Below are 27,062 nucleotides of genomic sequence, written 5' to 3' on the forward strand. Positions count from 1 at the left end.
ACGACCATGCTCGAAGTGTTCGTGTTCGGCCTGCTGATGGCGGCCAACCTGGGACTGGGTTTGCGCTTCTCGTTCCGCCGCGGCACTTCAGCACCGGACTCGACGGCCGGCGAGGTGTTTCTGGGCAGCCGGACGCTGCGTTCGCTGCCCCTGGCGCTGTCTGTGGTGGCCAGCATGGTCTCGTCCACGGGCCTCATCGGCTTCACGGCGCACCTGTACGCGTTCGGCTTCCACATGCTGTGGACGCTGGTGCCGCTCATTGCGGTGCTTCCGCTCGCCACTGAGCTGGTCGTGCCCATCTTCTACTCACTGCGCATCACCTCCGTATTCCAGGTGCGCCACGCGTATAACGGACGGCTCCAACCCGTTCCAGCCATTTTCTCCCAGTTTGCCACTTTCCGCCAAGACCTCTCCGTCTTGTTGGCGTGGGAAGCCGATGCAGCTAAAGCGGTCGGCAGGAATTATGAAAGCTAAAGGATAGAACGTACGATGTTCGTAAATTTTCGCGTATTCCCTTTTGAGTCCTCGAAGAAGACTGTGCAAGATCTTTCCGGTCATTTCTCCCCCTTTGATTACGGTTTTCATTGTAATGGAGTCGATTTTAATCCTTAGCATTGATTCTTTGATTGCATCTCATAGTTCCTGCTATTTTTAGATATTACTTCAGGTTCGCCACATAAGCATACACCGGTAGATTGTGCGCGAGTGGAAGAGGGGAAGCGGAAGGGGAGATTCACGGGTTACACTAACCAAGCTTGCGTGGGGCACGAAACAGATTCACAGTCGAGTGCCTCGGGAACTATTTATAATCGGTGATATCGAGAGCACACAGGCATTCACACTCCGTTCATTCAGTAGACCGAACTTCACTTTATACCAGTATTTCACCTAAGATGTTCTGCAATTTTTAATAATAGGCGTTTTAAGTTAGAAGAGTGCTTTTTCCGGCATATCATTATCAGCTGTGTAGCGCTCATCAGAATACAGCTAAGACGTGTTAACTAGTAGGCTGGTTAACTAATATTGAGTAATTAACCTTATAACTATTACTGTTAGTCTCCTTATTTATTCAGAGGTGTGCAGCCCATCGCAATATCCATATCAGCTCTTAGAAGTTCGAAAACGCAATAACCCTCGGCGCTGTGGCCCAAAGAATTTTGCCTATTTCGACGAGTTACGTGCACTGAACGGGTTGCTATGCCTGCAAGCAGCCCCTCCGCGCAGTATTTGGCGTGATGTAACCAAAATTCGCTGGGCCGTAGAGCCGAGGGCTACTGCGTTTTTGAAATTCTAAAAACTGATATGGATATTACTTCGGTGGCTACACGCCTCTCAAGAAATAATGAAACTAACAGCGCGTGCATTTTGGCACGATGTAACCAAAAGCCATGGTGTCATTGCCCACTGCGTAAAAATTCATTAACCCACAATAACTGGCACGAAGATGGGTAATTGTGTAACTAAATGGTTAAAATGCGATAAATAACTGTTTGCCTGCACACATTTATTTAATATAGCAAAACTGATAACTCCCTTATATTCTATACATAAGTTTTAGTATGCAATCTCGGCCAGGCACAACACACACACACACACACACACGCATGCGCAGGCGCACGCACACGCACGCACGCACGCTGTTAGTGCATGTTGCTGAAGTGAAATTAAAGCGGTCTGCACAGCATGCAGGTATACTCTTTCTATCATACAGACCTAAAAATTAGCTTAAAGTGACACTCGGGACAGCTCCATCTAATTAATGTACGTGCTAAGAAAAATTTGATTATATAGCCCCTTCCGGTTATGCTGACGTTTCTATGGCAGCGAAAGGCGCATCTATCGGCGAGAAAATTTGATCTAAAAATCTTTCCGCCAGTCTATTCATACTCGTGACGTCCCTACCGAAAGGCCTGGCCTTAAAGTGAATGGCGTTGTGACGCGCCTCTGGGATTGGTGCCTAAAAATCGATGTCGACGCAAGCATTTTACTTGCGGAATCGGTCGATGGTGCCGATCCGTGAATTTCATTTTCGCCTTTTCTAGTTTATAAAAGCTCCGTTTACGGTAATTAGAACGCGGTACATTATCGATGCAGGTCAACTTCTATTTTCCCTCAGTCTCCGTTTATATTTATTGGTTTGAACCTTATAACCTTTATAATGCACACACGTTTCCCTTAGGAAACTTCCGAGCGTAAAAAAAAAAGCATGAAATGGTGCAATTCTAGTTAACATAGGACGTGCCTTCGCGCCAAGGGGACAATTGTGCCGCGGTCAGAGAAATGCTTCCTGTGCGAGCAATGAGAAACTATTGAGCAATGAAATTATTTATCTATGTCGTGATGTTGTATTCTTTTGGCATATACTTCAGCAGACTCTTAAAAAAGACATTGAGATTACGCCTTATCCTATAAGATTTCTGCGTGTGATCAAAGACTCCAGAGATTCCTGTAAACTTTACGTGCTGATAAGACTGTTTAATGTGTGGAAAAGTCACATGATGGATAAACACGGAGAACCACCGCGTTTAGCGAGGTCACTGTTCAGAGAAAAGTGCATTTTAGCGCAGGAGGTATATGATGCGCAAGTTCAACGTCCTGGCTGATTGCCCTGTCTTGACGTGTGCTCCTTCCGGAAGTTTAATGTGTGGGCGAAGTGATTACACAATGACAGTGACGCGAGACCGTATGCCGAGATCACTGAAATCGACGCGGTCAAGTAAGAGCCACCTGCGTGGACAAGTACACCCGTTGGCCTGACGCAACACAGCTGCCCGATATTTCTGCCTCCAGATTCCCGTCTGCTTTCCTTTCTACCTGGGCGGCCCGCTTTCCATGTCCGTCTGCAAACATCACGGACCGCGGCAGACAGTTCGAGCCGTCTGTCTTCGCTGAGTTCCTTCGCCTTCTCGGCATGACTCGCCTGCACACTACTTCGTATACCACCCCCAGACGAAAGGCCTAGTGGAACGTTTCTATAACGCTACCTCAAAGCCTCACGCGCTGCCCATAAAACACCAACGAGTGGCTTCAGCGCCTGCCTCTTAATCTATTGGGCGTACGCTGCGCCTTCAAACAGGAACTCCCCTGTTCAACGGCTGAGCTTGTTTTTGGCACCTCAATTCGCCTTCCTACTGACTTCTTCGAGGCTTCGTTATCACCTTACAGCCCCACTGCAGTACATACATCTTCTCCACGATGTGTTTCCAAGTCATCAACCTCAACCATCGCGCCCCGGGACACCTCGACAAGTTTGCGTTTCGCCCGACCTCGGTATAGCTACCCATGTTTTTTGTCCGCCAAGACTCTCACCGCAGCCCTATTCAGCCGCATTACCTCGGGACTTATCCTTACTTAAACGACTCCGCTGACTCAATAGCCCTGGAACGGCTGAAGCCAGCCTACCTTGCCAACGACTCCGTAACTCCTCACCTTTCTGCTGGTCTCTCCGCAGTGACAACAGCACCTCGCCGAGTGCACTGGCTCCAGCACCTTACTCTCACTCGTCGCTCAGTTCCTCGCTAGGAGGGGGGAAGCCCTGCAGCAGTGCCACCTCTTCATCCTCAGAGAAGCAACCTCAGTAAAAATCCTCAGAGAAGCAACATACATGGTCTGTTCTGAAAGTAGTAGGACTCATTTTTTTAAACAAAATTTATTCAAGAGAATAGTACAAACGATTAAATTTTTTCAAGGTAGCACCCTTCCGCACCTACACGCTGCTAGCAATGAGTTTTACAGTTTTCGTACGCCTCCAAGAACGCCTGGACCGGAATGCTGTTTAGCTCCCTCGTCACGGCCTGTTGAACCACCTCTACCGATCCGTGATGTTTCCCCTCGAGCGTCATTTTATTCTCGGGAATAGAAAAAAGTCTGGCGGGGCCAAGTCGAGGCTGTAGCGGGGCTGAGGCAGCGTTGCCGCCTTGTGCTGGGCGAAAAATCGGGGTCCTCATTCAGATGATGAAGAAGATCCTACCGTTTGGCCTTTTCCTCCTCTGACAACACTCCCGGCAGCAACTTCGCGCACAATTTCCTCATGGCTAAGTCTTCTGTCACGATCTCAAAAACTTGGGTTTGGGGAATGCGCAAGTTATCAGCAATCATTCTGATACTCATCCTACGATCACTGTTAAGTAAATGTTTCACTCGCTACACATTTTCGTTGGTCTTGCTGGTCGAAGGGCGTCTGGAGCGGTCGTCTTCCTCCACTCTTTCCTCACCTTCTCGGAGCAGCTTCCGCCACTCAAAAAATGCCTGGTCTACCCATGGCAGCGTCACCGTAGGCCTCCTTAATCATGTCCTGAGTATTTTTGCCCGTTTTACCAAGATTTACACAAAATTTGATCGCGTATCGCTGATCCGGTAAACGCTCCATGATTTTGCGTGACGAGACGTTTCGACAAGGCTTCAGAAGTACCAGCGACCTCCTCTCTTCAACGGACGAGAGCCGACTGCCGATTTTCCCCAGCATTCCCAATATCCCCCTTCAACGATCCTGCACGCGCAGACCACCTCTCATCAGCCCGTTCGCCCAGGAAAAAAACAGTCCTACTACTTTCAGAACAGACCCTGTAGGTGGCAGGTGAGCCATCTGTCAAGCGACCTTGTGAGGTCGTCCCCATCTGCCCACCAGATTGTGAGCAATCTGCCCACAGTGGCAGGTGGCAGTTTATTTAATGACTGGTCGCGAAAGGCTGTTCAGAAAGAGCAACCTAGGTCACACAAGCTCCACCGGTGGCTGTGTTTGAAAGAGACACCTGTCGGGTCAGTGGAGCATCGCTCAACTGCTGCACCGCTGTGCCAGGAGTGTTTTGATGACTCCCAGGGGTCTATGAATGTAAACTATAGGATGAGCAATTCTGCATATATGGGCATTAGAGGCTTTCAGAATAGGGTGACGCTGTCGGTTAGGGTCATAGGGGAATAGCGGGGGCGCCAGTGCGCAGGACAGTAACGCATCTCCCCCTGGTTATTGTCCTGCGCACTGGCGGCCCCGCTATTCCCCTATGACCCTAACCGATAGCGTCACCCTATTCTAAAAGTCCTCATTAACCCATTAACGCTATCGTGTCATACCGTTAAGGCGTATCTTCGGTGTCCCCTCCATTTTTTTTTTTCTTAAGGCAAGGTGACATTCTGCGATGCGTACTTACTGCACGCTTACTTTTTAAAATGCGAGGTGTAGAGGGACATATGCCACTCGCTCATTTTTGACCATCTCTAATTATTCACGCTCCACTTCTGCGCGTCATTTGCCAAAAGATAGAGAGTTGTTTTGGTCGAACGTTATTTGAAATATTTGACGAAGGACTGAAACAAAGTGAATATGACCAGCATATTTAACTCAAGCACTGTCTTGTAAATGCACAGTGATTTGGTCGTATTCAAAGAGCCAACACAACGCATGCTCAGAATAATCCCCTTGCCACGTGCAATATTAGTGCACCAGACGCTGCTGCAACACCATTTCTGCATTAAATGTGAAGACGTAGCTCTGAAGTCTTTTCATGTCGATATTTTTCGTTTTCGCTTTCAGTACCTTCGAATGCGATTCAACTCCTGCATAGCCCTTACAGCTTGTGTATCGTACATCGCTCTCACGGTAAGTGAAACGGCTGTATTCCAAATGCCTTGCATTTGCCTCACCACGCAGAACTAACGACCCTAAAACAATGAGTATAACTATTATTTTCGTACCTTTATGAAAGCAGTAATTACAAGCTTTTCTGCTGCGTTTTGTCTTGCACTGGGTGTGCATTGAAGTGTTCATAAATCTGTGTGGACACCCGCTTCAGTGTGCCCCAAATGATTTACGATAGCGCAAATTTTACAGTGACGTTTCAGTATCGAAATACTGCGCACTGAAGCCATGTTTGACACCACAGTGCGGAATAAAGTAAACCCTTGTTAATTCGAACTCTCATATCTCGAAGTATTAAGCCGGAAGTTCGTCATTTCGCAGGAAATTAAGATATCTCGCAATCTGGCCGATGAAAACCCGCAAAAAGGGCACTCTGACACCAGCCAGCGGCTTGCGCGGCTGATCAAATCAACGCATCAAACCAACGATCAAGTCTGTGCTATAGCGTGCTGCAGTTTGCGCCCCTCGGCGTCGCTCTCTACTTCGCGTGATTCGGGCGCTGATAGCCGGCGTACATCGCAGGTTTGTTCCCCAGAGGAACGACGGCCAGGCAGGCAGAGAAAAATATTATGCGGAAAGGAACAAGCACCACCAACCGCCACCGCACGGGTAGTGGCCTCGTCGCTGCTACCAGGCGCGGCTAAGAATGTATGCTGAATACACTGAAAATTTTGGTACTTCGCTCATCCCGAAACCTTGCTATCTCGAAATTTTAAAGCGAGAACGTTAAGGATCCCGTTTAGTGGAAAACCCGGCGGCGACGTGAATGAAAAATCCCTAGAGAAGCAGGCAGCCCACCTGCCACCAAGGTTAAGTGATCCTGTAACGTCGTTACAACCTTCCCATCGGATTGTGAGCAAACTGTCCACCATGGTAGGTGGCAGTTAAGTTAATGACTGGTTGTGAGCGATTGCTCAGGTAGAGCAACCTGTGTCTCACAAGCCTCATCGGGGGCTGTGTTTGAAACAGCCATCTGCCGAGGCAGTGGCGCACCACTTAATTGCTGCACCACTGCGCTAGGAGTGTATGAGGACTCTCGGGGACATATTAATGTGAAGTTGAGAATGATCATTTCCGCATATATGGGCATTATACCCACTAACGCTGTCCCATCATACACTTAAGGCAGAGCTTAAGTGTCCCCTCAAGTTTTTTCTGCTTTTTTTTTGCACCTTCGTGTCAACGAGGGTTAACTGTGTATTGCGTCGGTGAACAAAATGGAGACTCGCAGCCCATTGTCTGCTAGCAAGCTAAATGCACATTGACGGACCTACAAAAATCGCCGTAATGAGTAAACGAGCAAGGTTCTGACATCAAACATAGAGTGACGGGTTACATCATGAAATTTGACTGGTACGTGTAAGATCTTCAGTTACATGCTTATCTGCAACATATTGTGCGAGGCCATATTTCGTTTAGACCACAAAGAAGCCGCGCCATCGTCCGCGAAATACTATACGTGCAAGCTTTTGCGACGGCGATAGCGCCGCATACCCGATGAACATCGCGATTCGGGGCCTCTCACTGCAGGGCAGTCTCGGGGATTCAAAATGCGTATTCATGCCCCTTCGATTGTTTATCACGTCAAAGAATGGATGCATGCGCAATACGAAGCGTCATTGAAATTTTCTCTTTGTTTTCAGCGGCCGAAATTTTGTCCATGTGTCGCGAATCGGGGGTGACGCGTCCCGGACTGCTGGGGAACGCTTTCGCGTGCAGGTTCGATGAAAAGAACAAAGAAATCAAACAAAACAAAACAAAACGAAGCCGTGTTTATATTTTAAAGAAAGGGAGCCAATAAAAGAAACGAAAACACCAAGGAAAACACACACACTAGAAACGCGTACAACACTAGGGATAAAAAGGAGAGAGTTCACTGGATACAAAGCGTCCCAGGTGGAGCAGGAATGCCTTGCAGGTAGCACAGACGCGGGTTGTCGACTTGCGATGCGTCGCTGGCGTTGCGTCCAGGGAGGCGGTGGTAGAGAGCCAGGAGATGAGGAACGGAGATGCACACCGCGGGAGACGCTGACGAACTCCTGTCAGCCGCCCCCAAGAACTGGGCAGATGCAGCAGGAAAACCGTAGCCAGGCCCCGTCGATGGCGTTCCGATACACCGTAGGCCTATGCAGCCCATCCAAGGAAGACGTGGTAGCAAAGTGGCGATCGCAGTAGGCCTGCTTCGTCGATTCAAGGGAAGTCCACGGCAGCACAGACCCGAAGTCTGACGGCTGCCACCTCCACGCTTGAATGAGGCTCAATGGTCTAGCGTCGATGATCCAAGGGAAGTCACTGGCAGCTCGGATCCAACGTCCGACAGCTGCCACTTCCACGCTTGAATGACCAGCCTTGTGGTGCGGTGTCTTCCTCTACGCCTCGGTTTTCTGACACGTCAGCTATCCGCTCCTCGTGCCTGCCTCGCGCACACCATACGCACGCGTACACGCACAACGCGGGGCTGGCACGCACGGCGCTCCGCTGTCCGACGCACCACTGCCGACACGCCACGTTCCAAAAATCCCTCGACAGTGTGGTGTGCACATCACACCATGTCAGTGGCATGCCAGTTCTGCAAACTGTCGAATACGAACTTGACAGGCACCGAAGACTTTCTCAAATTATGCAGAGCTCGAATTAAGGGAAGCCCCATTAATCCACGCCATGTTGTGAGGACTAAAACTTCAGTTCTAATAAAGCGAAAGTTCGAATTAACGAGGTTCCACTGCACACTTATATTTGTTCTTGAACATTTATATACATGCAAGTAGAGTTGTTTGTACCAGCAGAGAGCAGCGACCGGTACTTACTTCAGCCACAAGTTCTTGCGTTACCGCCTGCATAAAATCTCGCGCAGGAAAGTTTTGTTCTCAAAGCAGGTGTTGTATAAAACATGCGCTAGTGCTCGTGCTGGCTAGTAAGTGACAGAACGCACTGCTTTCTGTTTCAGCAAAGTGTTGGCGCCGTCGTCATATTCGCAGCCTCCATCGCCATTGCTACAGGTACGCTCTTCCTTTCGCGCACGTTTTTCTTGAGGAGTAAAAAGCGATAAATGCATACTTCTCATCCGGGTATCGACGGAGACCATGCTGCCAGAGTTAGTTTGTTCCATATAGGAACACAATGTTCTCAGATCAATACTTAACGTGCAATGAAAAGAGCCAGAAATTAAGTTAAAAGCTGCAGAGCAATCGAAACTAGGGCGTAATAGTGGGGGGTTTAAAGCATAAATTTAATTGTCTTGCTTCACAATAAACAAATAACTATTCAAAAGTAACACCTTCTGGGGTAAACCAGGTGGTGTGAAGCATTTATGCTCGTTTGCAAAACGATAAACACTTAATAATTCGCATTAGAAACGGGTGCATGAAACAAAGTGTGACCGTTTTCGTTTTTCGATTTAGCCTTCCGTTAAGCTATCTTGCGCAGTTAAGCCTAGTGGCGCAAGAGCTTTATCCTATCTGACTAACACGCTCCAAGTTGCTTCAGACAGCCGCACCACAATTCGTTTTGCCACCGTTATTCCAAATCTAATGGGGCTGTGGAAGCGTCGTCGTTTAGTCGTCACTTTTATCGATGATTTCTCATTTGTGATGGCGGTAAACAGAATCAACTCGGAAGCTTTGCTACTGAATGAATAAGTATTAGCATTCTAGAATTATTTTTAATTAAACTAACGAAATAAGTGCGAAAACTAGCTTCGTTCTTTTTTTTTCTTTTTTTTGCGCCAGCCTGCATTTCACATGCAAGCGCACTGGTTTTGAGCAATGAAATGAATGAGGATGGACATTTATATTATTAACACGTCACTTATTTTTTCCATGATGATCAAATACATGTGGAAATCTCGATATCGAGGACTGTAACGGGGCCTCAGCTCATGAAACTTAAAAGGAAGAAATATACCACGAATTGTTTTCGACTCCAATATGTCGCAAAGAAAAGCCAGTTAATTCGATTCCGTTTTCACGGGCACTGTCAAGTGCACTTCAAGATGTTTCAGCTTCAAGGATCGTATTTCAGATAAACCCAATGGGTAGAGATCAGTTCAATAAGCACTTTCGCCTGGGCGAGTTGGTTCATAACAACAATTAAAGGAATAAAACTGCGCAAAGAGATTGAAGAAGAAAACGAAAGAGACGTGAGGACAGGACAGAGCGCATTGCGCTCAGTCACGTCTCTCGTTTTCTTCTTCAATCCCTTTGCGCAGTTTTATTCCTTCCAATGGGTAGAGGCTTTTTCTCAGTTCATCTTGATAGCTGCTCACACAAGGCGTACGTACGACGACGTATTTAAATAGGAGCCACATTCTTCCGCTCGATGACTGCCGACTGTGCCATCCTTCTCTCCCACTGCCTCCGTCGCCACCCACAATTTCATTGCTCCTACAGCCAAGAGTTCGCGAAACAAGCGCTTCGCTTCTAAAGTGTTTTGTCTGCTTGCCTGACCATGGTCCCCATCGTGTGACAACAGGCATCAAATATTTCGGCTTAGTGAAGCCAATTCATACACAGGAGTTTGGCATAGTTGCCCTTCAACTTCAAGCTGACGTGCAACCCAGCAGAGATGTGCTTCAGCCGACATCAAGGCAGAGCTTGCGAAACCTCCCGCGGATTTGCTCAGGGGCCCAAACTCACTTTCTGTTCACGCCGTCGCTTTTTTTTTTAGTCGTTGTGCAGCGAGCCTCAAAGCGAAACGCGCATATTTGTGCGAACCGCCATACAGAAGCAGGCGCGACGCCGAGCGTAACGGCTGTAGCAGCTGCTTCACGTTTAAATAAGCTACATTTACACATCCACGGGTTGTTGAACGAAGGACAGGTTTGTTAGCAGATGCGCCAAATTAAGGACATTATGCGCATCGCATATTTTGAAGAAACTGAACTAACAGTATTGAACTAGTTCTGGCAAGCAGCTGGCACAAAATTCGCCCCACTTTGCGGCCGACATATCGTGATGGCCCGTCGTGGTGAGAAAGAAGTTGCTCGAGTGTTTGAGTTTGAGTTTCTTTATTTCTACCACAGCCAAAAAGTTACATCATAAAAACATACGAGAAAAAAAACGCTGTACAGCAAACTGTGATAAGGAAGGCGAGAAAAAAGCCGCGGTTTTGTGGCTTGACAGGCCCAATCTCCCATAGAAACAAAACATCTACGTCGACAGCGGCAGCAGGGAAAAGAGTATCATCAACAGCAAAACATCACCAAGCAGAAAACACCAACAGAACATTACGTAGTGGCAGAAAAATGAAAAAGAAATAAGCGGGACATATAATCAGAAAATGATGCACTCAAAGAAAACATCATTCGCAGTTGCATGAAGCGGTGACAGCGAACAACTCCTTTTTTTTTTGTAATGTACGCAGTTTTTCTGCAGTGCGGTGAAGTTTATTTAGTGCTTGTGGAAGACTGAAACAAATCATCTGCATGCCGTAATTTGTGCAAGGTGTCGGTACGAACCAAATTTCTGGATATCGAGTAGGGCGAGACGAAGTGTTTTCTCTTAATTTTGCTATTTTATGCAGGGTTTTGCGCCTTTTATGCATCTCTGACTTGAGAGTTACCAGTAGCTTGTACACATAGAGCATACGAACTTGAATTACCTGATATTTTGCGAAAAGTGAATGAGTTTGGGCATGATTAGCCTAATTTGCTACTGCGCGTAGGGCATTCTTCTGCATAATGACTAGCTTTTTAAGAGCTATTTTTGTGCTGTTTCCCCAAACTAAATGGTAGTAACGCAGCTGCGAGTCAAAAAGTGTGTTATATAGTAAGCGCATGAGATGCGGTGGAAGCAAATGTCGATATTTTCTAAGCATACCTAAAACCCGAGAACGTTTAGTGCGCAGGAAATCAGTATGATTATCCCACAGCATGAACTCATGGAAAAAAATCCCAGGTGATTTAACAGTGGAAGAAAATTCGATTAGAGTCATTTATACGCAGGGCAGTGGAGGTATTACATGATGTTGATTTCGCACGGAAAAGGACCGCTTTGGTTTTGGCATTATTTATTAGTAATGAATTTTCAAGTGACCATAAATATAATTTGCTAAGTGTTTGATTTGCTCCTTTCACAAGGTCGTCTGCATGGGTTCCAGTAAAAAAAAGGCTAGTGTCATCTGCGTACATTACGTATTTGGCTGAGTCATCAATGTTTACAATGTCGTTAATGTAAATAATAAATAGCAGAGGCCCTAAAATACTGCCTTGAGGCACACCACATTTAAGCATCTCCCAGCTTTATAGTTCTTCATTTACACAGACAGACTGGAATCGATCCCTCAAATAGCTACATATTAATTCGGCGGCAACGCCGCGAACACCGTAAAAGAAAAGCTTTTCTCGGAGTGTATTATGGTTTAGCCTGTCAAAGGCCTTCGAAAAATCAACGAAAAGCCCCAGTGTTAATTTTTTGGACTCTATATTTTGCAAAATTAATTATTTTTGGCAGAGTAAGGCGGTTTCTGTGGACAGACCTTGCCTAAAACCATGTTGTGAAACTGTGATCAGCGAGTGATAATCAAAAAATGTGGACATCCTCAGTAAAATTATTTTTTCGAGTACCTTTGAAAACACTTGTAGTATTGAAATTAGTCTGTAGTTGGCAAGGTTGTTTTTTTCTTCATTTTTATGCAACACAATTACCTTAGCATGCTTCATATTTTGCGGGAACACACCCGTGCTTAAAACAAGGTTATAAATGTAGGTTATACATGCTTTGATCAGGTCAAGAACAAATCTTACTGGTTGCATTTTTAAGCCACAGATGTCCTCGCACTTTGTGTTTTTAATCTGCATGAACACATTTTGTGCCTCATTCTCGTCGGTTTGATTAAGAAATATGGATGATTGTAACGGTGGCCTTAAGTGACGCAGTGCTCTATCATTATAACTGCTATCAATAAGAGGCGCGAAGTGTTTGTTAAATTTGTCAGCCAGCATTTTGCCGCTTAGCTGCTCATTATTTATTATTAGCTCTTTAGTATCAGACGTGTATCTATGGGGAGATATAATTGAAGAGAGTTTACTCCAAATGTGTTTCACATCGACTATTCCATCAAACATATTTCGAAAGTAGTCTCGTTTTGGTTGTCTCAAGGCACTATTTAGACTATTTCTGTATCGCCTGAATTCTTTAAGTGAATCCTGGTTTCTGTTTTTCAAGAACCTTTGAAACAGTTTTTGCTTTTTTCTTATCATTCTGAGTAGTTTGGGAGTTAGCCATGCCTATCTAGCTCGTTTGGGTTTTCTTAACTCTTTATAGGGGAAATACTTTTTATAGACCGAACAAAATGTCTCCAGAAAATAGTCATAAGCCTTATCGGCTGAAAGACAGGAGAAAACGTTTTTTCATTCAATTCCACTGAGTTCTTCACGAAAGAGTTTCAGTGTGTGTGAATTAATCTCGTGGACAGTTTTAACCGGAGTAACCTTATGTTGGACATTAATCTCTACTTTCCCCGCCTTTCCCGCCCTTCTTTCCCTCGAGATGGTACAAACTGCTCCACTTAATGCGCCGATAGCGCAATGCATAGTTTTTTTAATGAATTACGCGAGACTCATGTACCGCATCTGTGCTGGAGACGTGGTACAAGTTACGTTTGAATACGCAAGAAAACACTCCTCTCATTAAACTCATTGAATCCGATAGCTCATTTAATGATGCTATCGCACCTTCGAAAGTGCACGTTATTCACCAGCACTGATTATCGGCTCGTTAAGCCTGCGAGAATTATACTACTGAACGGTAAATTTGGTTAATTTATACTTCGGTAATAAACTCTGGTTGTACGTTTCTGGCGCTGCCCTGTCCACAATTCAAGCTTTCACCTTCAGTTTTCCAATTAATATTATAATAAAACACTGTGCCTCTGGCAACAGCACAAAATGAGACGTAGCCTTGAGTTCGAAATAATGTTTTCCATGTTTCCAAACGATGTCGGAAAGCGCGACTAATGTTCGAAGTGCGAGTTGGAGCTAAGTTCGAATTAGCATGACAGCACGCGCTGCCACATGCGAGATAAACTCTGCGTGGTTCATCGACGATATCGCTATACACGCTTCCTGTATGTTGCCGCGGTTCTACAAGCACTGAGGCCGTGAGGTCCGAGGCCCTCGATTTGCTATAAGCTGAAAAGAACTGGCGCCGGGTTACGGGGTGCGGTGATCGAACATACTGAGAAGGTCAGCAGGTACAGCCTGTAAAGCTGTGAAAAGTTTTAGGGAATTTACGTGTTTTAGCTGTACAGCTTTTACTCCCGATGGGTGAGTGATTTTTGTTAATTATTCAGGCTGCAGCTACACTGAAAACGAGAACAAGAAAAATGGAGCGAAAAGAAAACCAGCTAGACAATGGTCAATCAGGGCTGTTTAGGGTTTTCGAATGCGAATGATGTTAAAAAAGCAAGCTTCAAAAACAAGCAGCACATTAGCAGTATACTGTAGAGATAGTTAGTTGCTGTTGGGGCAAAAAAAAAAGAGAAGACTACAACGTAATACGAGCACGTTCTCTTTCCCTGCCTGCGTTTGCCTCCTGTTTACGTCTCTTCTTTTTCCGACGGTGCACTTAAAGCGCTTCACAGCGCGATGTGTTTGTTCGTGATGTATTTGTATACACGGCGGCCCGTGTTATGCCGTGATTGATAACTTAGTCACAAGGAATAAAGTTAAAAACTTTCGATCCCAGACCCTACAAGCCTCACACTTAGCCCTGGAATTTCTGAAGGAACACAGGCGCTCAACAAAAACTCAAAGTAATAATTTTAAGATTCCGTCAAACTACTTGCGCTTTCTTGGTTTCGAAAAAGCACAAAAGAGCCTCACTGGAAGCAGGAACCACGGCGTGGTCAGCGCACAGATGTCAGCACCATGGCACGTCATGACAATGGGGACTATACAGTGCCCCGAATACGCAATGTGTATTCGAAGTGATCATGACACCGGTGTTTGAATCTCGTGTTTTTCGTATACGACCATTAGGAGAAGCGGGAGACCGCAATGCAGACATCACTGCGCTGTCTGTCAATTGTTCATGCATCGCAATAATATGCTAAGCATATTGGGAAGCTACTCTGCCCCTCTACCTGGCTTACATGAAGTCATTTTAGCGAGCGTGGGCTTTCGCAGAACAGGACGCCGAGGAGCACAACTTTTAAAGGCGGTCCTGCTCAGACATTTCTAGCGGAGACTCGTAAATTTAACTCTGATATGAGGACCATTTCAGCGCATCCTTTTACCTTGGCCAGTGTCAGTGAATTATTCAAGGCTGTTCCGCGTAATGCGCAAAAAGATTTCTAACGCATGGCTTTAGGAGTATTGGTCCTAGGTAACGTCTCTAACACCCGCCTTAATGCATGTGTCTTAAAATAATGTATTATATGCTGGTCTGGTAAAACGACTCTAACTTTTGCGGGATTTCACGCCTTTATAAATAGCAAGTTTGCAGTGCGCTTCTGGAAACCTTTTGGGAAATCTCGTTTGCTTCCGAGGCTGTTAAGATAAAGGGACAGACAGAAATCATAAAAATGTGAAAAAAGATCAGACGGCAACGAGCAGCCGATGTTCAATCCCGGTGCAAATGTTCTTTCCGTTATGCCATGTTATAAGCTTACAAAAGAGGAGAGGCTCGCTGGGAGGATGTGGAAGGCGGCCGCACGGTGCCACAAACGTTGAAAGTATGAAGTCCCCTCCGGCTCGCCGTGTGGTGCATTTCTGCAGACCGCGTCTGAAACGACGCTTCCAGAGCTTTTTAACTAAAACTTTAAACTCGCTTCGAGTATGCTCAGAAAGCTTATAAATGAAGACTGCTCAAAACGTGCTGCTAACGTTCGGCAAAGTACCACGCCAAAAGGCACTGAACTAGAACATAAATACGAGTGGGACCTCATGCATTCAGCATAAAGAACTCTAATTTTAACACTCATCGTGAGTTAACTTACATAGACTCATGCTTTCCAATCTAAATTTCTTTTCAGTGTTCAGCGTTCCCTTGACATGGTGCTCTCTTGGAATTGGTCTTTGCGGAACTCTTTACACCACTCTGGTAAGAATACCGCCAGTGCCTAAACAATTGCAAAGAGTCAGTTGCGCTGCTTTTTATTCAGAACATCGCCGCGTTAAAGCGGTGCTGAAGTAAGTCGTCTCTTCTTAAACCCCTACCCCCCCCCCCCCCCTACCTCCTTTTTGCCTCCTGTAGCGTGCAAAGGGGCGGTTCGCTGACACACTTGTTAATGGTCTCACCGCATGCATTGTTCTGAGTTTAATTGCAAAGGGCCTTTAGTTCGCGTGAGCCCCTTATCTTCCAAGCATTGTTTTCTAGAATCCTTTCAGACAGGTTCTCTTTAAGGCCTTGTAGCACCGGTCGCCACATATCGCACTTGGTCGGCGTATTAGAGTGCGAGCTAAATCCCCCGTATGACGTCCATTGCTTCATTTCTTTTTTTTTCGCTCTATAGGGAGGCATGAGAGGCGTAGTGTGGACAGACTGCATGCAGGTACTGTTCATATTGTTGGCACCGGCCACGGTCATTGGCAAGGTCATCTACGACGCGCGGAGTGGTCTTTCCAGATTACGCCCCTGGGACGACTTGGACTTTCACGCTTATGCTCTAAAGTGAGAAGTTTTTGTATTCCTTTTCTTCCGCTGATAATGAACGTCCAGCACTATAGCCATGCATTATGTTTTGACTGTCTATTGGGAGGGGAATTATATGGTGCTACATTCGGCAGCATTCTTTTTTCGGTCGACTGGTGGTGATCCATTGTACATACGTTTAACAGCACTGCCATATAACAGGAAAAACAATTACTTGAACTAAAACACCACTACACTGCATCTCGTTTTGTTTTGACAAAGTTTTTTAGCGATAACTGCACTCTCTCTGCGGCTATTGATGCCGGCGTTGCGCGAAGGGTATTCAGTAAATTTTGCCTCCTGGCGTGTAACATTTCTTAAAATTGATGGAATTAAAAGATGCTATCTTGAATTGAAAGTTTTGTTTCCTCTCTCAGACAAAATTTCTAATGTACCGCTTACGACGAAGCAGTAGCCTGAAAAATGGCAGATTACATGAACGCACATTGTTAAAGCAACATGTCATGATGGGATTTATGAAAGTGTTCCACCTACTGATATCCGCCCTCGAATGAGTGTCGTCTGTGAGGAAACCTGCGTTGCCTTTAGCAAGGAAATGAGCTGGGCGTGAACTACACACCAAGCTGACAGCCCATTCACGCCCACTCTGAAAGAGAACCACTGCAGTGGACGTGTTTTAGCGTCCTTTCCAAAGCTGCTGGTAGCGCGTGTTGAATTGATTGTGGGGATTGTGGCATTAAGCAGAGGTTGATCACAAACATTGTTGGTGTATTTCTGGGAAGAGTGAATCACGCCATCAACCACAAACTTTAGTTCAAAAGAGTGCGTCCAAGGTGGGTTCATCGTCACCTGACGAACTGCATGAAACGGGAACGACTGCGCAACTGCCAGTAAAACTTGGCTCGTGACGAGGCGAACAGAGAGGGCTTTCAGCACCGATTCTCCGCAGGAGGTGCGTTATGGACTCGCCATAACTACGCACCGACTATGGAGAATAGGCATACTATCACCCTTCATCCTAACAATTTCGGGACACAGCTCGGCTAACAATGTGATGGCAGACACCTTTGGAGACTGTGATGGTGTTGCGCTGGTCGAATGTCTGCAACGTGGCGTGACTGTCGACTCAGGACATTACGTACAGACGCTACATAAACTGCATCTACGTTCGTGTAGAGCTCGTCTTCCGAGAGATGTAATAATTCAATACGACCACGACACCTCACACGTCGGGAAACCATGCAAAGCAATGTCTGAAGCAGGAGCAGTTCCACGATGTTTTGTCTCACTTACCATACAGGCTAGAACTCGTCCCATTGGACATCTGGGTATTTCACAAGATAAAGGAACACCTGAAAAGTGCGCGTTTCGTGCTCGACGAAGCGGACACGTGTGCAGTGCGCCGCTCGTGTCGTCAGCAGCCGCACTCATTGCTTTACGACTGCACGCAAACGCCGGAGCAACAGTGGCCGAAGTGCGTCGCCACACACTCGCGATGGGAGACACTTTTAATGTTGCCGGCTTGTAATGCTAATTTACAGAGTAGAAAAGCCTGAAAAACATTTCAGTGTGCGCGTCCCGTACGTAGAGCAATCGCGCAATCGTCTTTGCTGTCTAAGCTGTGCTTTCCTCAGAACTTGCTCGCGGTGTTGCACCCCGAGCTTTAGGCAACAACCTTTAGTCCTTAGATTTGGGTGATGGTTGTAAAGTTTCAGTTTTAGTGATGACGAAAACGCTGGGGGATTTCTCGCGATGGAGAAATTTATGACCCCAGGGGCTTGTGCCTTAGTTTCAGGTTGGATATCGGCAATGACGAAAACGTTTGGTCCACCCTCCTGGCGACAACGGCGATCAACATTTACCGAACAAGCTTCGATCAAGTCGTCGTGCAGAGATACATCGCATCAAGAACGCTGAAGGAAGCTCGGCGGTATGCGCTTGCATCATTGACGAAGTCGTAGAATTGAGCAATTCGCATGTTTTAGGTCACTTAGTTTTGCTTCAGGGAGGGCCGTAAAGTCAATACCCAAGGTGTGCTTTTAATTTCTTCTTCAGGTTAATGCATTCAGGGTCCGTACTATATAGCTACCATGAGAGTGCCATAGAGTTTTCATTATGCGCTTAAAGTTCTAGGTACACTATGCAGCGGCCAATTAGGGCTTTTGCGACCACTGTTACACTAGGACGCTGTCGTTATCGCATTCCTGCTGCGTCTTTTACTCGATCGAAACGACTGAACAGTGCTAACAGACGGGACGGAAGAGAAGAACACAGACACATGCGCTATGTGCGCTGTTCAGTCGTTTCCATCAACATGCCCGAACCAACCCGATTGAGCCGCCTTCTTGGTCTTTTGCACTTTCTTGCATCACGCTTACTTACAGGCTTCTCAAAAAACTATCTAAACTAGCAATAAAAGTTGTTCCATTCTGACCCAAATCGAAGATACCCCCAAATTGTTACCAGTGTGGCATACTTTCCCTTGAGCTACCAGTCAATCCTCTCTGGAGGTGTGTGACTCTCCCTTGACTCCGCTGTGCAAGTTGACACACAGACCAACAACGCACACTGTCATTCATTTCGTTGCAGCACGGCTGTGGTGGGCTTAGTGCTCACAGCCTTCGTGTACCTAACCGAGGCAGCTATGGCTTTGGCGTTGACATTCTGGTTTCGTGGATGCGACCCGGAATCCGTGGGGCAGATTCAGAAGCTCGACCAGGTTAGTGATCTTCTAAAGGCTCGCGCGAGTTGTTCTTACCGCTTCCACTGCTTCCTCGTAACGTGCAGCGGAGCTACACGCAGGCTGAATTGAATGTGTTGTGTGCAGCCCACGTAAAAATACAACTTAGCGCTCGCAGTTCTATTCTGACACGCGGCAGCAAAGAAAGGCTTCGTGCTGGAGAATAGCCGCTTTCACATCGAGGGAAGCCGCTGTTTTGACCTTTCCGTAAAAGCCGTTTTCGCCATGCGGAAATTTATGCACACAAAAGCGTTTCGTACTACATATTTTACGTGGAGGCCTCTTTGACAGAATGTCACCGGGCATTCTCTGAAGACCGCACATTGAGAGCTTTGTGTTGCGTCTGTCAGCCAGAATTAGCGCTGGCTTAGTGTTGTCAATCGCTTCTTCTTAGTCCTTTTTCGTCTAATGACGTTCAGCGATAAAATCAAAATGCGCTGTCAGGTGTTGTTGCCATGTAGCACAGCGCTGACGAAAGCATAATTAATGCCAGCTGCAGTTTTCACTCAGTATCAGTGTTTTTAATCAAACTAGCTGTTGAACAGCCGTACCACGAAACGATTGTCTGCCAGTAACGTCAGCTTGCGGGTACTACCTTCAAGTCCTTGTATTTTTCCCTGCTAGAAGGAGAACTGTTGTCACTTTCAGATCCTTCCGTTCTACGTGAAGACCTACCTGGTTCAATTTCCGGGCATGGCTGGCTTGTTTCTGTCCGGCATCGTCAGTGCGGCCACGAGGTATGTTATTTAAGTCAGCTCAATAAAAAGGAGACCGCTATTGCCTACGCGCATTTTCTCCAGCGAGTTCAGGGGAATCCCACAATGTAATTACTCCAGAGTATTTACTGACTTTCAGAGTGTGATTTTTTCCTCAACTGCGAAGCTTCTGCGACAGCTCAGTTGCTTTCCTCTGCAGCCACATGATGCTGCGCTTAGGTGGATGCTAATGAGTAAATACTACATTATTTCAAGCCCGTCCTGTGTCCTTTTTCCACACATTTTTTCGGTCTCGAAAAAGGCAATGAGCCAGGTACATGAAACGCAGTTGGGGGATCATTGATCGCCGAGGGATAGCATGCATTTAAATCTCAAATGTTTTTCAGAACAGAGTAGAATTGCTCTTTAACTTTCAACCCCTCCACTCAGGATGACAGATTTATTTTATAATTTTAACAAGAATTTGCGTAACTGCTGAGTGGAGAAAGATTTCCTGGGCAGTTGTTTCGGCCGTGCGAGCACCTCGTGTTCAAAATTGAACTACACGAAACATTTGGCGCCAGGGTAACAACGGAAATCTCGGGATTATAATGTTAAGGTTAAAGAACACGTTGATTTCCTAGCACCATCTTAAGAAGTGTAGCATTTTCTTGTGATAGGTGTCTGGCTAGCCACCCAAAGAAGCCCACAGAGCCGTTGAAAGGTGTCCATGCGGTATAATTGCGGGCCTGTGAAAAGATAGCAGTATTGGGGGAGCTTATGTTGAAAAGTAAAGTGTAATTCAAAGATTTCGTTCTGCATTTCCGTCGTTCTTGTGGTTTATTTGAGGACTTCTGCGCTTAGAATCCAAAGACCAGCTGCAAAGTCGTTTTTGCTTTGAATAATTAAGGAAGCAGGACATGTGCACTACGAGTTTGAAATGCCTCGTCCGAACCGATCTCTCGGTTCGTGCGACGCGCGACTTGGTAAAGGGTGCGCGGCGCACAAGCAAGTGACGGCCCCTTGGGCGTGACCTCGATTCCTCTCCGCCCTTCAGCACAATATCGTCGTTGATCAACTCTCAGGCAGCCATCCTCTATGTGGACGTCGTCTCGCCGCAGTTGCCGATATCAGAGGCTCACGTCGCACGTGTCACAAAATGCATAGGTGAGTATCGCCGTGCGCCATCCATTTGTGCGCATGCTACATAATCTTGGGGACGTCTTAGCTATAAGCACTTGCTAGCTTAGAACCTTTGAAATCGTCGTGTACAGTACGGTCCACTGTTAAAGGGAACATGCGATCGCGTGGCCTCCGCGCTTCGCGGAGCGCGACCGCCGAGAATTTGTGGGAGTTGTCGGCACAAGACGCATGCTCAGTAAGCATGATGGCGGCTGGTCTTTCCGCGCATGCGCTTCATGCCGCCTGTTCTCGCCGCTTCTAGGCAGCAGGGCTTCACGAAGCGCGGAGGCCACGCGACCGCATGTGCCCTTTAACAGTGGACCGTACTGTACATATTAAAGGAATGATCGATCAAGTTACATGGCTGCGTGTACAAAAAAGGTGACTTGGAGTCCGTGAAAGCTCTGAGAAAAGCTGCGACGAATTTGTACAACATTACAAGTAACATTACAACGAGCAGTGAACGCGGAGCATTGAGCGAAATTTTCTTCGAAATTGGCTATTTAACGCACTTAAACTTACCAGCTTACGTTTGGTAAAATAACCTTTGTTGTCCTGGCGGCATGAACAATTTTATGTTGCTTGTTTTGTTCAGCTTTCGTAGTCGGAATCGTCATGACGATCTACAGCACGCTCGTTCCGTACATGGGGTCCATAACCCGGGTAAGTTCTCCAGTTACACTTGTACAGTGTGCCAGCACTCATTATCAAAGCAATATATATATATATATATACAGGGTCTGTTCTGAAAGTAGTAGGACTGGTTTTTTCCTGGGCGAACGGGCGGACGAGAGGTGGTCTGCGCGTGCAGGATCGTTGAAGGGAGATATTGGGAATGCTGGGGAAAATCGGCAGTCGGCTCTCGGCCGTTAAAGAGAAGAGGTCGCTTGTACTGTGAACCCCTGTCGAAACGTCTCGTCACGCAGAATCGTCGAGCGTTTACTGGATCAGCGATACGCGATCAAATTTTGAGTAAATCTTGGTAAAACGGGCAAAGAGACTCACAACATTATTAAGGAGGCCTACGGTGACGCTTCTATGGGTAGATCAGGTGTTTTTGAGTGGCACAAGCTTTTCCGAGACGGTAAGGAAAGAGTGGAGGAAGACGACCGCTTCAGACGCCCTTCGACCAGCAAGACCAACGAAAATGTGTAGCGAGGGAAACATTTACTTAACAGTGATCGTAGAATGAGTATCAGAATGATTGCTGATGACTTGAGCATTCCTCAAACCCAAGTTTTTGGGATCGTGACAGAAAACTTATCCATGAGGAAAGCGTGCGCGAAGTTGGTGCCGGGAGTGTTGTCAGAGGAGGAAAAGGCCAACCGGTAGGATCTTCTTCGTCATCTGAATGAGGACCCCGATTTTTTGTCCAGCACAAGGCGGCAACGCTGTCTCAGCCCCCCTAAAACCTCGACTTGGCCCTGCCACTTTTTTTCTATTCCCGAGAATAAAATCGACGCTCGAGGGAAAACATCACGGATCGGTAGAGGTGGTTCAACAGGCCGTGACGAGGGAGCTAAACAGCATTCCGGTCCAGGTGTTCCTGGAGGCGTACTAAAACTGTAAAACTCATTGGCAGCAGCGTGTAGGTGCGGAAGGGTGCTACCTTGAAAAATTGTAATCGTTTGTACTATTCTCTTGAATACGTTTTGTTTAAAAAAAATGAGCCCTACTACTTTCAGAACAGACCATGTATGTGTGTGTGTGTGTGTGTGTGTGTGTGTGTGTGTGTGTGTGTGTGTGTGTGTGTGTGTGTGTGTGTGTGTGTGTGTGTATATATATATATATATATATATATATATTTGCCGCCGCGGTGGCTCAGCGGCTATGGTGCTCGGCTGCTGTCCCAAAAGACGCGGGTTCGATCCCGGCCGCGGCGGCTGGAATTTCTTTGGAGGAGAAATTCTAGAGGCCCGTGTACTGTGCGATGTCACTGCACGTTAAAGAACCCCAGGTGGTCGAAATTTCCGGAGCCCTTCACTACGGCGTCTCTCATAGCCTCAGTCGCTTTGGGACGTTAAACCCCAAAAACCAACCAACCAACCATATATATATATATATATATATATATATATATATATATATATATATATATATATATATATATATATGAGAAGCCAACAGCCACAGAAACCAAGGAAACACAGGAGACTATTTTTAAATATTTATTTAATTTGTGGTGTTGATCAATGGTGAATATTACTCTGTGTTATCGCTTAAATATAATTGACTAGAAAAGAAGAAAAAACAACCACATGCCGCCGGTGGGAACCGAACCCACGACCTCCAAATATATATATTCGGAGGTATGTGATAGGCGGAAAATTCCGGGCGTGTCTTTTCAGTGTCTTTTAAGCAACATCGCTTGTGCAGAAACATCAAAATGAGCAGCTCACGAGAAATCGCCCGTAGCACCAAGCGCGCATACGGGCGTATGTCCCTCGCGCTACCTGTTTATTCTGTCGCATTGGACTTAGTTCCGACCGAGGATACGTAGTCGATGCGCTGCCCTGTATTGAGAAAGGCACACTATTTGGCTTACGTCAACGTGAGCTCTAATAGAGAAACGGACTGCATGCAATTCGGCTGTCATGTGCAGGTGGTCGGGCATTGATCTTGTATGCCGAAGGCAGTGCAGCAACTACGGCTACCGAAACACAGACGAGGTGTGGCACAAGTCTCTGAAATCTCACAAGGACGGTGAAGTAGCGAGTACAGAGCAGCTTAGAGATCTTTATTCGCGTGCATCATAATTTAGGCTCCTACGTGTGTGATCCATGGCAATGAAATATTGTGCAATACCAAAAATTGAAATATATTCGCTCAAGTAGAATTGATGATGATGATTAATATTAGAGATTTTTGTGACGCAAGGGCATCTATGGCAAAAGAGTGCCATGGCACAAGGCTTTTTCAAGTAATCAAAGGCAGGGGGGGGGGGGGGGGGGGTCAAAGACCTATTTTCCAAGCATTTCACCTCAGATAAAACGAGCACCAGTCCAGTGGAAAGCTTGTACCCATGGCACTGGGGATCGAACCTTGCACCCAAGTGCGTCAGACAAGTGCGTCAAACACAACCATTCACAAAAGCAAAGTGGCGCAGGCGCAGAGGGACCTAGAGCTGACGCTTCTCGTTGTCTGCCACTTCGCTTTCATGCACACTCGCAACATGCCGCTCGCGTGTTCAAGCCAGGAATGGCAGACACTGCATATGCACCCGCGTATAACTTCAAGACTTAAATATACATTAACGTATAATTTTAAACTAGCCAGACGGCGCCGGTCGCGTGTTGCTGTCTTTTATGCCCAATCCATTAAATCAGGGCAACCTGTACACATTCTTCCGTACCGGCGCGCACAGACAGGGGTTTTGTAAAGCGTATGAAAGTTGATATACCCGAGACATTGGAGCTTACACATCTGGCGGAGGTCATGTGTAATTCGATAAATTTGCGTCCAATAGAAGAAGAAAGATGACCGATAAAAGATTGCGTCAATATTCTATGTTACTGAGACATTATTATTTAAGTGCACTATTCGGCCTCTTGCTTTCTTTTCTCTCGCGACGCGATAGACAGTTGTTTCTCTCCACTCGGTCAACGTTGAGATCGTGGCACTAGGCCGCGATGATAATAATATAGAAAGGTTTTATCTATAACCGGATACGAGACTGCAAGTCGCGGTAATTCGCGCTTCCAATTGCGACACTTATAACTCACCCGTTGAAAATAAACCAGTAGATCTAGAGATATGGCCATCGACTGTCTGCGAGCAGAGAAGTCTGACGGATGGTGGCGGACTGCGCTTAGCTTATTAATGCAGAAATGAATTTTTAGCCAAGACCGTGATATTATCGAATGTGCAAAACGATATCGTGCACACTTCAGCTAAATCCATCGCTTCGGCTGATATAACGCAGGTTTTGACCGGTAACACAATGATTCATCATTCAAGTGACATGAAAGGCCCCCAATATGTTCCAAAGGAGAAAGGTAGTTCATTTCTCTCATTCTGTGAAGAATTGTTAACTCATTTTTTTAGGTGGCACGCGGCAAAAAGCTAACCGCTCTGAATTTGTCACGCTCTGTGTTGAGTCATTTGTCGGAGGCACAGTGCTTCGATCTCTTGAGCGTATACCGATTGCTGAACCGCTTGATAGTATGTGCTGACGCGTCCTTGTCGGAAAAAATGCGCGCACTCGGCCGTCGCCCTCGCTCACCGTCTAGCATAGACGAGGAAGCGTACTGCACTGTGCGCCGAGGTAGAAAAGTTTGAGACAGTCGCAGAGACGCGACTCTCCCATTGACGGGACTTGCTGCCTGCCGCCGACCGCATGCCACGGCTGCCTCCGAAGGGTCGAGACTTTCCTGACATGAAAGCCGAGTCCCAAAATGCGACCCTTTTGCTGTTTTTCTCTCCCTTCCCTTCCATCTTTCCTTTTTTCATCATTAAAAGCCAAAACCAACACCACTGCCGCTTTGATGTCGGAACGTTCGGGTTTGCGCGTAGAAATCCTCGCAATTTGTATACGCTGCAGCAAGAACACGGTTTATCAAGGCCTACCTCGGTGTCACTGCGCGTTATTAACGCAAAAATTTGACTGCACAGCTTACATCAACTTGCCACAAATGACGTTCCCCAAGATCTCAAAGCGTCACGCTCCGCTTGTGGGGTGGAGAGCAGGATAATGTCTCTGCTTTTCATTATTCTACGAACAATAATTTTCTTTAGTCCATCCAAAATGCTCGAATTAAGATTCACGAGGTGCTACCATATAAAACAACTAAATATTTCAGCCTGCAGAGTAGTAAGTGCAAAGCTTTAGCCAGATAAGCAGTTAACAGCTCCTTGCTTTTATGCATGAAGTTACTCACCGAGCGCCAAGAAAAACTGCCCAGTTTTAAATAATACGATGCAAAACAGCCACAGCAAGTGTTTGTACGTTTCCGTGCTGTGTTATGAGCGCTGCTATGAACTTTACCTGTTGGCGTGATCAGTCATATCGTCATGTTCCTTCAACAATAACCTGCGCTTTTATCTATGTAAGATGCAACATAACAGTGTGGCCAAGAAGCAGGCAGTGACGGCGATCTGATCGTTGATGATACGTTTGCAGATCTTCATGATGGCCAACGCAGCAATTTCAGGACCCCTAGCCGCACTGATGCTTATGGCAGTGATTTTTCCTTTCGTCAACGCAAAGGTTCGTGAGTATTAAAACACTGCCCTTTTTCCTTTTACATTTGTATTCCAAGACACGACGCTTGAGATCTGAATTACTGAGTGCAATGTTGTTCCTGCCTGCACAAATCAGCGAGGCTACAATTTCTGAGTATCTTCTGCCGAATACGTTTTTCAACAGTTCATATTCATACAGCTGTTTGGTTCACCAGACTGGAAGCAATATTCGAGGATAATTAAGGAATTAGCTTTCAAGACTTAGTGAACAAAATCGCTTTATGCCGAGATAAGAGCGAATACAAGAGATTATGACGGCTCATAACGCAGAGCACAGAACCGTCTTCATAGTGCAATTAAGAAGTTTCCAGGCCTCTCAGTTTACTGCTATCCCATGTAGCGGGCGTTTCGAAGCATGCCGAGTACTTCAAAGATCTGGAGGAATAAGTACGAATGTCCTCTTCCATATCCAGCGATTTGGAGCGCTCAGTGAGGTGCTATAGCAACTTCTTCAGGACCAATACGAAAACCTGTTGTCCCCTGAACTTTTGAATAGAAAAGTAGATGTTCCGGTGGGGCAGTTTCAAACGCTATATAGGCGCTGAGATTCGCATGGAGACGAAGCGCGATATATCGAAGCAGGCAGCGGTGAACAGCCTGCAGTTGCGAACTGTACCCTGCTCACAAACAGTTTTGCTCACCGCTCACTTTTTTTCTTTTTGCACGTGTCATTTACGCCGGCGGCGTTTGGAAGGCGGAGCCGGCCTCACCGCTGTGCGGCGAGCCGAACTCAGCCTTTCTTCTTTGTTAAGACGCAGTGTACGCTCGCCCGCATGTCCAGGGAGCCGGCTGGGCCACTCTGCTGACGGTCGTGTACCAGCTGTGGCATATGTGGCAAACTCTGCTGAGCGACGTCAAGCCCCCGAGAATGGACGTCACGACAGACTTCTGCGCAGATAACATCAGCAAGCTTGCGCCGTTGCCGACACCTCCTCAAGAGTAAGATGATTTATGTTGGAGATTGGTGCGCAAATTTG

The 27,062-nt window shown here is 46.5% G+C and overlaps 1 protein-coding gene across 1 annotated transcript; it reads left to right on the plus strand.

Moving 5' to 3' along the window:
• LOC149352248 (sodium/iodide cotransporter-like) lies at positions 1–27,028 on the plus strand. The gene is made up of 11 exons (XM_089575680.1): positions 1–333; positions 5,531–5,596; positions 8,583–8,634; positions 15,608–15,675; positions 16,088–16,245; positions 18,023–18,157; positions 18,817–18,946; positions 19,616–19,704; positions 20,720–20,829; positions 21,440–21,507; positions 26,867–27,028. Exons 1-11 carry the CDS (start codon positions 7–9, stop codon positions 27,026–27,028), a joined length of 1,365 nt encoding a protein of 454 aa, XP_089431806.1. The 5' UTR covers positions 1–6.
• Positions 27,029–27,062: the final 34 nt, after the last annotated feature.

This window comes from Amblyomma mixtum, chromosome 3 (genome assembly GCF_055824585.1).
Source record: "Amblyomma mixtum isolate Tamu chromosome 3, ASM5582458v1, whole genome shotgun sequence".
NCBI lineage: Eukaryota > Metazoa > Arthropoda > Arachnida > Ixodida > Ixodidae > Amblyomma > Amblyomma mixtum.